The following is a 13,312-nucleotide window of genomic DNA, read 5'->3' as shown; positions in this document are numbered from 1 at the left end:
TGGCAGGGTACGCAATACGGACTACACTTCCCAGAGGGCTTCGGGTGCCGCACTTGGGTGCTGTGCATAGGTAACCTTCCTCCACTCTTCTGTAATACTGCCAGTCTCGACGGTCTAGGTTTTCCCGGACTTCCGGATAAGCCAGTGGGTGGCCGGACCAGTATGTCTCGGTCTGAGTACGCCCCTGTCCTCCCGCAGGGTGGCGGCGGTGGACCAACTGCGGCCTTGCGTATGGTGTGGGTGGTGACTGCGCACGCGCGGCGAGGGTCTCGGGGCGGGGCCTGGGGCGGCTGTGACTAGAGGCGAAGCTGGGTGGTGGGTGGCTATGTGGATCCGCCGCCGGGCGGTGGGGGTGTCCTCCCCATCGGCCTCTGAGGGCGGCAAGTCCTCCGCTGCATGGACCGAGATGGGGTCTTGGATGCGGACGATCGCGGGGAGGTTGAAGCAGCGGCTGCGGCTGGACGTGGGGCGCGAAATCTGCCGCCAGTACCCGCTCTTCTGCTTCCTGCTGCTCTGCCTCAGCGCCGCCTCGCTGCTCCTCAACAGGTACCTGCCGTTGGCCCCGCGGAGGCCGCTCGGGAGGCTGTGCTGGGCTGCGGGCTGCTGACAGCGGGCGAGAGCCAACTCCGCACAGTGGCCTCGGGAGGGACGGCCGAGGTCACACCCGGATATGCGGGCTGGCCGACTGCCCGTGGGCCGGGCATTCTCCGAGGTTACCTAGCCCTGAACCTTTCTTTTTCTGACCATTTCTCAAAATCTGGGCCTTTGTCGCCTATTTTTTTCACAACCGAAATATGTATAGCCACCTCAGTTCGAGATGGTAAAAGGCGATTCAGTTACCGGAGGAGGGAAGGTTTAAAGTCCGGTTGCAGCCGCAGTCCCAGGCGGAACCCTTCTCTCTTGCAGTAGTATATACATGCACACACTCGCGGGCACACACCTTGGTAGCCACAGTTTCATCTGTTTTAAAGATTTTTGATTCGATATCAGAAAGCGAAATAATACCCATCACATATCTACAATATTCTTGTTTCTCTCGCTCTTTTTAAGAGCTGAAATATTCTGAAAAGTTAAAATGATTAAATTGAAAATTTGAGGTCAGGTCCCGCCCCTGAAGCTTGTAGATTTCCTTAGTTTTGCCCTTTCCAGAAGTAGTATCGGTGCAGGGGATAGTAGAAAAGATGTATACTTAAGAACATCATGTTGTTTCCTCTGATGTTTCGAGCAGTCATTTTGTTTTCGAAGTAGTTCATCAGCAAACATAACAGTGGAAAGCACACACAAGGGATTTAACTTAGTATTTTCACTAAGGCTAACCATTTACCGTGACTGTGACAGCAGTTTTTGTTTTGTTTTCACGGTGGCTTTGTTTGTTGATTTGGGGCTGAAGTAAGTAGACTTAAGTAGTGATTTCTATGTTTTTTTTTAAAAAAAGTGCCTGGGTTATGGTGGTGAGGTATTTGTTGGACTGTGGAAGAAGTGAGATCGTTTAAACAGTAAAAATTGTTAATTACTACCATTCTGTCCTCTGAAAGGCATTCCAAGCTAGACTGACAGGTTCAATTGAACTAAATGTAAACTACAGGATTTAAGTTTTGTCCTCAACTTTCTTCAACAGGAATTTAAGTGTAATTCCTCTCCAAGGTGGGACAGTCATTAGTTGAGAGCATATTGAACTAGCATCATCAACTTAGGAAGTCATAGCATCTAATATTATATGTTGCTAAATCATAAAATGCTGTCTGGTGTATGTGACATGGGATCTGTACCATGAATTTTGTATTATGTAAAAAAGGGAGAAAGTACACATATATTTTTATCTCTCAGTGGGCATGTTTATGAGTGAAATTGTTTTGGCATACTCTTTTCCCATTTGTTATTGTTGAATCAGCTAATGTGACTTTAAATATCATAGTGCTGTCTTTTTATTTTATTATTTTATGTAAATGGGTGTTTTGCCTGCAGATATGTCTGTACCATGTGCATGCAGTGCCGATGGAGGCCAGAAAAGGGCCTTGGATCTCCTGGAACTGAAGTTAGAGAATGTGGGTGTTGGAATGGACCCTTCATTCTCTGGAAGAGCAGCCTGTATACTTAACCATAGACTATCTCTCCAGCCTCCACAGTGCTGTCTTTAAATAAATGGTTAGAGAGCCTCTTTTCAGGAAAAGTATTAGGGAGGGTACAGAACAGAGTGAATAATGTACTTTTTTATAAATTTTCTTTAAGATGTGTACTGCTGTGTGTGTGTGTGTGAGAGAGAGAGAGAAAGAGACAGAAAGACAAACATATGCTTTGTATTATTAGGTTGTCCTTGGAATGTCATATGAGAAAACCTGGTCCTTTCTGCCAATAGGCACTAATAGGTTCATTTACTCTAAGACTTTTTTTTTTTTTTTTTTTTTTGAGACAGGATTTCTCTGTGTTAATAGGCCTGGCTGTCCTGGAACTCACTCTGTAGACCAGGCTGACCTCAAACTCACAGAGATTTGACTGCCTCTGCCTCCTGAGTGCTGGGGTTAAAGGTGTGTGCCACTATTGCCCAGCTTTACTTGTAGGTTTTTGAGACTTCTCCACTCTCCTTTCTCTCCTGGCTGCACCATTTTGCAATCCCACCAACAATGGATGAAGGTGTCCCGTCCCCCCCCCCCCCCCAGCCTCAGCAGCATTTGCTGTCAGATGTTTTATTGGTCTTTGCCGTTCTGGCTGGTTAAGGTGAAATCTCAAAGTTGTGTGGTTTCGAATTTTCCTAATTGCTAAGGATGATGGACATTTTTTTTTTTGTGATATTTCTTAGTCATTTTCCTTTTTTCTTTTCTTTCTTTCTTTTTTTTTTTTTTTTTTTTTTTTGGTTTTTCTTGAGACAGGGTTTCTCTTGTGTAGCTTTGCGCCTTTCCTGAACTCACTTGGTAGCCCAGGCTGGCCTCGAACTCACAGAGATCCGCCTGCCTCTGCCTCCCGAGTGCTGGGATTAAAGGCGTGCATCACCACCGCCCAGCCAGAGCTTAATTTTCATTGTAGGGGTCTTTCACTTCTTAGTTAGGTTTATTCCTAGATATTTTATTTTGAGGATATTGTGAATGGGAGTGTGTCTGTGATCTTCTTTGTATGTTTCTTCTTAGTGTATAGAAAAGCTGTTGATTTTTGCAAGCTGATTCTGTATCCTGCCACATTGATGGATTTGTTCATCATTTCTAGAAGCTCTTAGTAAAAATTCTGGGATCTCTAATGGATAGTATCACGTCATCTGCAAATAGGAATAGTTTGATGTCTTCTTTCCCTATTTGTATCCCTTTAGTTTCCTTTTCTTGCCTTACTGCTGCAGCTAGCACTTGAGCACGCTGTTGAAAAGGCACAGGGATAATGACATCCTTGTCTTGTTCCTGACTGTAGTGGGTGGGGTTCCTTGAAGCTTTTCTCCATATAGGATCATGTTGGCTGTGGGCTTCCCCTTTATAGCTTTTACAGGGTTGAGGTATGTTCCCTCTACCCTACATCTTATAGGACTTTTATCATGAAGGCATGTTGAATTTTGTCAGAGGCTTTTGCTGTGTCTGTTGAGATGATCATGTGATTTTTGTCCATCTATGTGGTTTATTACATTCATTGACTTGCATGTGTTGAACCATTTCTGGCATTTCAGAGAAAAAGCTAAATTGGCTATGGTGTATAATCTTTTTGATATTTGTCTGTATTCTGTTTGCAAGCATATTATTGAGCAGGTCTTGCCCCCCCCCCCATCTAAGATTATATGGCCTGTAGTTTTCTTTTTTTGCTGTCTTTACCTGGTTTGGGTATTAGAGGAGAGTAATTAGTGACTTTGTAGAAGGAATTTGGAAGTGCTCCTTCTGTTTTTGTTGTTTTTGAATAATTTATGAAGGATTGGCCTTTGGAAGTCTGGTAGAATTCTGCTGTGAATCCATCTGGTTCTGCAATTTTTTTTTTTTTTAAGCTGGAAGGCTTTTCCTATTTTAATCACCTCATTTGTTATGGGTCTTTTTAGGTTTGTTGACTTCTTGGTTTAATTTTGGTGATTTGGCTGAATTTAGAAATTCATCAATTTCTTTTAGGTTTTCCAGCTTAATAGAATACATATTTTGAAAATATTTCCTTATAATATTCTAAATTTCTTTGGTGTCTTTAATAATGTTTCACTGTTTTATTTCTGATTCTGTCAGCTTGAGTCCTCTCATTCTTTCTTTTGGGCAATCTGTCAATCTTGTTTATTTTCTCAAAGAACCAGGTCTTAGATTTGTCGATTCTTTATATTGTTTTCTTTGCTTATATTTCATTGGTTTCTGCTGTGACTTGGGCTACTGTTGTCTATCTTTTACTCAGTGAGGTGTTTATTGTTGAAGCTAAAATGGATTTCTTATAGACAATAGGTAGATTTTGTTTCTTGATCCATTCAATCACCCTGTGTCTTTCTATTGGGAAACCATTGATATTTAAAGTTATTATGGACAAGTGTGTGTTACTTGTACTCATCCTGTTGTTATGTTTGGTGGTATTTTTTGTGTTCTCAGTGATACTTTGTATTTTAATATTTATGCCTTTTATTTATTTATTTATTTATTTATTTATTTATTTATTTTTACAGTCTCTCTGCTATGCTCATTTCTCTCTTCAGCTAAAAATATTTTGTTGTCAATCCCACAAGGGTGACCAGACAAGGCCAGAGGACTGGATGTATGACCAGGGCTGGAACTGGCAGGTTGGGGATGATGCATGGATTGGCAGGGTCAGCAGATCCACAGGTCTAGACCCCAGGGAAGATTGTGGGAGATCTGGCTGGGTGAAGAGGTTGGATAAGGTTCAGAAAGTACCAGGCTGGACCCTAGAGAAGAATGTGGAAGAACTGATTGGGTGGAGAGGTTGGATGAGGTGCAGAAAGTCCCAGGCTAGACCCTGGAGAAGGATGTGGAAGAACTGACTGGGTGGAGAGGTTGGATGAGGCACAGAAAGGACCTGTGAGTAGTGGCAGATAAGGCAGTCCTTTAAACCTGTAGAGGGAATGCGGTAAGATGGCTGTGCTATTAATAGCACTTGCTGCTCTATTATGAGGACCAGAGTTGGATACTAGCACCAAAAATTGGGCAGCTCACAAACTCCTGAAATTCTAGCTCTAAGAGATCTGATATCTTTTTCTGGCCTCTATGGGCACTTGTACATACATGTGTACATATCCTCATTCACATTGTCATGCATATGCATGCACACACTTAAATCTTTAAAAATTCTGTGACTAAAAAAATGCAACAGGGCACTAGAGGAGCTGTAGAGATAGCTCAGTGGTTGAGTGCACGTTATGCCTATGTGGGGATCATCAGTTTAGATCCTAACTCCTCTAATAAGCCAGGCTTAGTCCCATGCCCATCACCCCAGCACTGAGGTAAACAGACACAAGAGGATGGCTGGGGCTACTAGCCTAGCCAAAAAGAACCAAAAGCCGGGGGGTGGGGTAGGAGGTGGTGGTTGCGCACGCCTTTAATCCCAGCACTCGGGAGGCAGAGGCAGGCGGATCTCTGTGAGTTCGAGGCCAGCCTGGTCTACAAAGCGAGTTCCAGGAAGGCGCAAAGCTACACAGAGAAACCCTGTCTCAAAAAAAACAAAAACAAAAACAAACAAACAAAAAAAAACAAAAAAAAAACCCCAAAACCCCAAAATGGAGAGCTTCAAGTTCAGGGAGAGCCCCTGTCTCAAAGAAATAAGGTAGGACGTGATAGAGGAGGACATCTGACTCCCTCCCCTGGCATCCCTCTATGTGTATAAGAGTGCATATACTACAGTCACATGTATACATCCACAAACAAACATTCCAGCCTTAGGGACTGCAATAAAAGCAGGGCCGCTGTGGCTCTGTGTTGGTGCGTCTCATCCTGTCCCAGGGGCACTGGCATTGTCTCTGCTCCTGTGCCCAAGAAGCTACTGATGATGGCTGGTATTGATGACCGTTACACATCATCCAGGGGCTGCACTGCCACCCTGGGCAACTTTGCCAAGGCCACCTTTGATGGCATCTCTAAGACCTGCTGCTACCTGACCCCTGACCTCTAGAAAGAGACTGTGTTCACTAAGTGTCCTTATCAGGAATTCACTGACCATCTTGCAAAAACCCACACCAGAGTCTCTCCTCAGAGGATCCAGGCTCCAGCTTTGGCCACCACAAAAGAGTTTTTATACAAGAAAAATAAAGTGAATTAAGTCTGAAAAAGAAAAACTGGTTTTCCCAGGCGGTGGTGGCAAGTACATAGTCCCAGCACTGGGGAGGCAGAGGCAGGTGGATCTCTGAGGTCGAGGCCAGCCTGGGCTACAGAGTGAGTTCCATGACAGTCAGGGATACACAGAACTGTGTCTCAAAAACAACAACAAAAAGTAAAACTGATTTTCTAGTGCTTGTAAATAGACTCCTTTAGAGGTTGGTTTACATTACTATTTTTTCTAAGAATCAGCTTATATTTGGTAAGTTTGCTTGCTGCTGTTGTCCTTCCTATTGTTTTTTGTTCTTTACAGTTTCCTTGCTGTGCACTTGGAATTTCTTTTTATCCCCTAGCATTTGGAATGTTGAACTTGTTTTGAGCCAGATAATTCCTTGTTGTTGGGGGCTTTCCTGTGCATTGTGGGTATTTTTTCTAGCTTCTTGATGACAATAGTGCTGTGCTGGGATTTGTCTCAGAAGGTGCTACAGTGAAATTGTCTGTACACTGCGAAATGATACCTGGCTAGAAAGTTTCATCTTAATGTCTTTGTTCTAGTTGACTTTAGTTATAGCTAGCACTAATGAATGTAGAGTTTACTGTCATTCATTCTAAGTATAGTCTTTTTTTTTTTTTGACAGGGTCTCAGGCTAGGTAGGCCAAGCTGACCTTGAACTCTCTTTGTAGCTCAGGCTGGGAACTTCCTGCTACAGGATATTTTTTATTTTAAGAGATGGGGCTCTTACTGTGTTTTCCAGGCTAGCCCCAAACTCCTCCTTTTGCCTCAGCCTTCCAGGTAACCAAGACCACAGGCATGTAACTAGTAGTGGGTTCTACAGTTCTTAAGTTGTAATTTAGAATTCAAAAGCACTCTATTTTTTATTTTTATTTATGTGCATTGGTGTTTTGACTGCATGAGGGTGTCAGGTACCTTGGAACTGGAGTTACAGACAATTATGAGCTGCATTGTGGGTGCTGGGAATTGAACCTGGGTCTTCTGGAAGAGCAGCTAGTGCTCTTAATCACTGAGCCATTTCTCCAGCCCTCAAAAGCACTCTAAAAAAAATTTTTTTTTCTAACTTAGGTACCAAATTAAATTTGATAACCTGAAGAGACATGAGGCTGTTTATATAATTTATATTATATATCTCACTGTTTATATAATTTATTACAGAAATCAGGTTGATATATGATGTGAACACTTCATCGATATCACTTGGGAATGCTATATATATATATATATATATATATATATATTATGCTGTAATTATTCATTAATCTTAAATTTGGATTATACATGGTTGGAATGATTTTGGGGAAATGGGTATAGTTGCTACTTACAAATGTAAGATTTACTTAATTTTTTTTTTGTTTAGATGTAGAGTGTACTTCTTTAGTTCCATCGTAAGTTTGAATAAAGGAAACAGTTTAGGAAGGTGAAGCATGAACTGGAAAGGCTTCAGAGACATTTTGTAAACACTGGAGCCATAGTGGTTTTCCGAGGGGTGGGTATTGATGTTTAATTACTGAGTGAGAACTTTCACTCATTTCTTGTACACAACACACACACACACACACACACACCACAAATCTTAAATCGTTCTTATTAATAGAAACAAACCTGGAGCCAGGTACTGGGGTCAATGCTGGAAGATCAGAGAAGCAGAACAAGCCACAGCCACCTCGCCAATTCCTCAGCTGATCCTGTTTCCTCAAACTGGAAGCCTCTGAGTCCTCATCCAGAATGAATCTCAGCTGAACTGCTGCTAAAAGCCTAAAAGCTTAACCAGGCTCTAAGTTCCTGGTCCTCACACCTTAAATACCTTTCTGCCATCACTTCCTGGGATTAAAGGCTCTCGTTACCATGCCATGCTGTTTCCAGTGTGGCCTTGAACTCACAGAGATCCAAGCGGATCTCTGCCTCCGGAATGCTACGATTAAAGGTGTGTGTGTCACCATTTTCTGGCCTCTATATCTAGTGGCTGTTTTGTTCTCTGTCCCCAGATAAGTTTATTAAGGTGCACAATATTTTGGCAAACACAATATCACACCACCACCACCACCACCCCCCACACACGGGGAGGATAGCTTTTGGAAGACAGTTCTCTCCTTCACTGTGTGAGTTCCAGGGATCTAACTCACGTAGTCAGGCTTGGCAACGGGCTCCTTTTACCAGTGGGCGAGAGCATTGTTAGTAATAGGCACAGAGTGGATGTTTCTCAGGTGTAGAATTCAGAGCATGGCAGTCAGGTGGTTTCACTAGCTGAGTGTCCTGACCTTTTGACTTACTTGGTCACTGTCTATAAATAAGATATCAGCATTTCTACATTTTTTCCCATCTTAGCTGCTGCGTCCCTCAGATTCTGAGCTCTGGGTCTCACAATTTCTTTTGCAAGTGGAGAGATATGAGGGAAGAATCTGGGATGCACATGAAGCCCAGCAGGATGCTTCCCTTCTCTCATGGGTCCCAGCCCCGCAGTGCTGTCTGCCTTTCTGAGAAATAGTTGCCACATGCCTTGGTAAAATCAAATGCAAACTCATGGGGGAAGGGTTTATTTCAGCTTACAGGCTACAGTCCATCATTGAGGGACGGCAGGGGAGGAACTCAAGCAGGACCTTGAAGCAGAAGCCATGGAGGAATACAGCTTGTTGGCTTACGCTTAGCTTCTTCTCTATGTTTAGTTAAAAATTAAAAAATATTATTTTAGCATGTATGTCTGTATGCCTGTGTGAGTTATGTATATCACACACATCATAGCCAAGGAGACCAGAAGAGGATGCTGGATCCCCTGGGGCTGATGTTATAGACAGATCAGAGCCAGATAGTGAGCTGCTGGGAATGGAACTCGGGTCTCTGTTCTTAACTGCTGAGACCTCTCTCCAGCCCTCTGTATTTTTTTTTTTTTTTAAGACAAGGTTTCTCTGTGTAGCTTTGGAGCTAGTCCTAGAACTCACTATGTAGACCAGGCTGGCCTTGAACTCACAGAGATCTGTCTGCCTCTGCCTCCCAATTGCTGGGATTATTCCTTCCTTCCTTCCTTCCTTCCTTCCTTCCTTCCTTCCTTCCTTCCTTCCTTCCTTCCTTCCTTCCTTCCTTCCTTATTTATTTATCATGTATACAGTGTTCTGCCTGCATGTATGCCTGCATGCCAGAAAAGTGTACCAGATCACATTATAGATGATTGGAAGCTACCATGTGGTTGCTGGGAATTGAACTCAGGACCTCTAGAAGAGCAGCCAATGCTGTTAACCTCTGAGCCATCTCTCCAACCCCCAATTGCTGGGATTAAAGGCTTCCTCTCTCTATTTTTTAAACTCTTCCTTTTCTTACTGGGTCACGTCATATATTCCTGTGACTTTAGTGTTTTTTTTTTTTTTTCTAATTTCTAATCCTTTGTTTTTAACTAATATTTTCTGTAAAGAGTTACAATATATAGCCATTCGTACGCCATTTTTCTGTGGCACATGCTAGGACACCTGAAACTTGGCCAGTCCAAAGACTAGTTTGTTTCTTGAAGGCTTTCCTTTTTTTAAAATTTTTTTAATTTTTAATTTTTTTTTTTTTCCGAGACAGGGTTTCTCTGTGTAGCTTTGCGCCTTTCCTGGAGCTCACTTGGTAGCCCAGGCTGGCCTCGAACTCACAGAGATCCTCCTGGCTCTGCCTCCCGAGTTCTGGGATTAAAATTTTTTTAAATTTTATTTTATTTTACAATTCCATTCAGTTCTACATATCAGCCACGGGTTCCCCTATTCTCCCCCTCCCACCCCTCCCCATTCCCACCTTCTCCAGGGCAAATCCTCCCCCGAGGACTGCGATCAACCTGGTAGACTCAGTCCAGGCAGGTCCAGTCCCTTCCTCCCAGACTGAGCCAAGTGTCCCTGCATAAGCTCCAGGTTTCAAACAGCCAACTCATGCAGTGAGCACAGGACTTGGTCCCACTGCCTAGTTGCCTCCCAAACTGATCAAGCCAATCAACTGTCTCACCTATTCAGAAGGCCTGATCCAGCTGGGGGCCCCTCAGCCTTTGGTTCATAGTTCATGTGTTTCCATTCATTTGGCTATTTTTTTTTTCAATAATTGAGTAAAACCGAAATTTATTATAAGCCACAGTCGTCCTAGGGACCTCCATGCTATATATATAGCCTCCATGGTTCTATGGGTTGTGGTCTGATTGTTCTTTATTTTATATCTAGAATCCACTTATGAGTGAGTACATACCATGACTGTCTTTCTGGGTTTGGGTTACCTCACTCAGGATGTTTTTTTCTAGTTCCATCCATTTGCCTGCAAATTTCATGCTTTCATTGTTTTTCTCTGCTGAGTAGTACTCCATTGTGTATATATACCACATTTTTTTCATCCATCCATGATGGGCATCTAGGTTGTTTCCAGGTTCTGGCTATTACAAATAGTGCTGCTATGAACATAGCTGAGCATGTATCTTGATGGTATGAATCGAAGGCTTTCCTTCTTGTTCATACCTAACCAGCTACTCCAGTCTTTTTCATTTTTCTTCTGTTTGTCAAAAGAATCAGCTCCTTTTTTCTCTGTCTCTTCCCTGGTGAGGGTCCTTATCTCCTCTCCTAGATTATTGTAACAGCTTTGACATAGCCAGTGTGTTCCTAGACAAGGCCAATCTCTGTATTGCAGCAAGCATGGACTCCGCGTAATACTGTCACTTTCCTTCCTAGGACTTCCATGACATTGTTTATCATTTCCTTAGCATCACTCAGGACTTACTTGTGCTCTCTTTTCATGTTTTCTTTTTTCTTGTCCTGTGTATTTGCAGTTGTCCTTCATCTTTACTGTGTATTTTTTATTTCACTTATTATTTGTATGTATGTGTATGTGTCAGATATGTAGATGTGTATGGGAGCTCATAGCACCTGTGTGGAGGTCGGAGGACAACTTGGTGAAATTGGTCTCTCTTTCCACCTTTGTGTGATTTCCGGGGATCACATTAGGTCGTCATGCTTACACCATCAGGAGGCAAGCATGTTTACCTACTGAGCAATCTGCCAGGCCACTTAGGACTTTTGATAATAACTAATAAAAACTCAGTTTGTACTAGGTTTGGCCAAGAGAATACTAAATAACAGAATACTGTTAACTAGGCCTCAGAGAAACATGGAACAATATTGAGAATATACTACTAACACCTTTTTGCGCTAGGTGTGGTGGGCATATGTTTAATTTCAGTACTTGGGAGACAGGGGCCCATGGATCTGCGAGTTTGAGGCCAGGCTGGTCTACATAGTAAGTTCTAGGTCAGCCAGCACTACAGAGTGAGACCCTATTCACAAACCAAACCAAACCAAACCAAACAACAAATCTCTTCATTTACTCTCCTGGGTTCTCCCTAAAATGTGACTTCATTCTCTCTCATTGCCATTTTTTTTTTTTTTTTAAGATACATAGCTGTCAGTTATGAGAGCATTGCTTGAGAGGGGAAAAGACTGATTGTACCCTGGTTTAGGGTACTAGTTTCTAGTTCACATAGTTCACCTTATTTATTTCTTTGCAAAAAAATGTGTAACAGAGTAATTTGAATTTAGTATCTGGAATATCTTCTCTGTGTCTAATGGCCAAGCTGATTGTACCCTAGTTTTAGGGTACTAGCTCTAGGGTACTAGTTTGTAGTTCACATAGTTCACACTCTTATTTATTTCTTTGCAATAAATGTAAATAGAGAGTAATTTGAATTTAGTATATGGGATCTCTTCTCTGTGTCTAATGGCCAAGCTTCTAAATGTGGATTGATTTCAGTTTTTCACTCACTGTCATACAATATTTCCCAAACTTCCTTAAATGTAAAGATTTTTGCCAAAATCACTTTGTGATGTTTTCACCCTTTGTTGCTAATATTCCCGTCACCATTTGAGCCCAGGCTGGCTAAGGCAGACTTCCATCTCCTAGATGTTGGGATCGGAGGCATGCCTGGTTTATGTGCTGTTAGAGAGCAAACCCAGGCTTTCCTGGATGCCAGGCAAGCGCTCTACCAGCTGACCTACATCCTCAGTCCTGCTTATCTAGAGTCTTTAACAATAGCAGTGTCCACATTCCCACAAGGACCTATTTCATTTGTAATTGCATTTTCTTTGATCTGAATTTCACTTCTAGCATTATTGCTGCTCATTTCCTGTTCCACTTTCATGTAGCATGAATCTTAAAAGTTCTTATTAATAAAAACAAACCTGAAGCTAGGTACTGGGGTGAACACTGGAAGATCAGAGAAGCAGAACAAGCCACAGCTTCCTCACCCTGCCAATTCCTCAGCTAATCCTGTTTCCTCAGACTGGAAGCCTCTGTGTCCTAATCTGGAATGGTTCTTAGCTGAACTGCTGCTCAAAAGCCTAAAAGCTTAACCAGGCTATAGTTCCTGGTCCTCACGCCTTAAATACCTTTCTGCCTCCTGCCATTACTTCCTGGGATTAAAGGTGTGAGTCACCATGCTTGGCTGTATCCTTGAACACACAGAGATCCAGGCAGATCTCTGCCTCTGGAATGCTAGGACTAAAGGCATGTGCTACCACTGCCTAACCTCTATGTTTAATATTGTGGCTGTTCTGTCTCTGACCCCAGGTAAGTTTATTAAAGTACACAATACTTCGGGGAACACAATACCACATCCCCCCCCCTTTTTTTTGGTCTAAAATTAAAAAAGCTTATAACTAATACAAGAAAAACTATATCCAATAAGTATATACAATATATACAGTCAAGAATTACATTAATGATGTCTAGTCCATTAACATTTGACAGATTCAGACAAAAATTCCATTATATATATTAACAATGTCCAGTCCAGTACCATTTGATAAACTCAGACAAAAAATTTCATTACTTATCCTATTTAAAACAAGTAGTCCCTTTTTAAAAGTAGATTCAATAATCTCCCTTTTTATCTTATTGTATCTATAGTCTCTCTTTTTTCTTTTCATAATAGATTCAATAATCTACCTTTTGTCATTTTTTATATCTTCCCCTTTTTCTTTTCAGAGTAGATTCAATGATCTACCCATTTATTCTATTATTTCTTTATCTTTTTTTCATAGTAGATTCAGTGATCTACCTCAAATATATATTGTCTTTTGTCTGAATCTAATCTCCTTGT

At 42.1% G+C, this 13,312-nt stretch overlaps 1 protein-coding gene across 3 annotated transcripts in view; it reads left to right on the top strand.

Annotated features, from left to right (window-relative positions):
* Window positions 1-262: 262 nt before the first annotated feature.
* Window positions 263-13,312, top strand: part of Snx14 (sorting nexin 14) — a 66,588-nt gene continuing 53,538 nt past the window's right edge. For all 3 annotated transcript variants that reach the window (XM_037207826.1, XM_028875543.2, XM_028875542.2), the window contains exon 1: window positions 263-546. In XM_037207826.1, coding sequence (XP_037063721.1) covers window positions 326-546 — 221 coding nt within the window. In that variant the 5' untranslated portion in view covers window positions 263-325. The remainder of the gene's footprint in view (window positions 547-13,312) is intronic.

The sequence above is a fragment of the Peromyscus leucopus genome, chromosome 7 (assembly GCF_004664715.2).
Source record: "Peromyscus leucopus breed LL Stock chromosome 7, UCI_PerLeu_2.1, whole genome shotgun sequence".
NCBI classification, from domain to species: domain Eukaryota; kingdom Metazoa; phylum Chordata; class Mammalia; order Rodentia; family Cricetidae; genus Peromyscus; species Peromyscus leucopus.
This window is presented reverse-complemented; position numbering and strand designations above follow the sequence as displayed.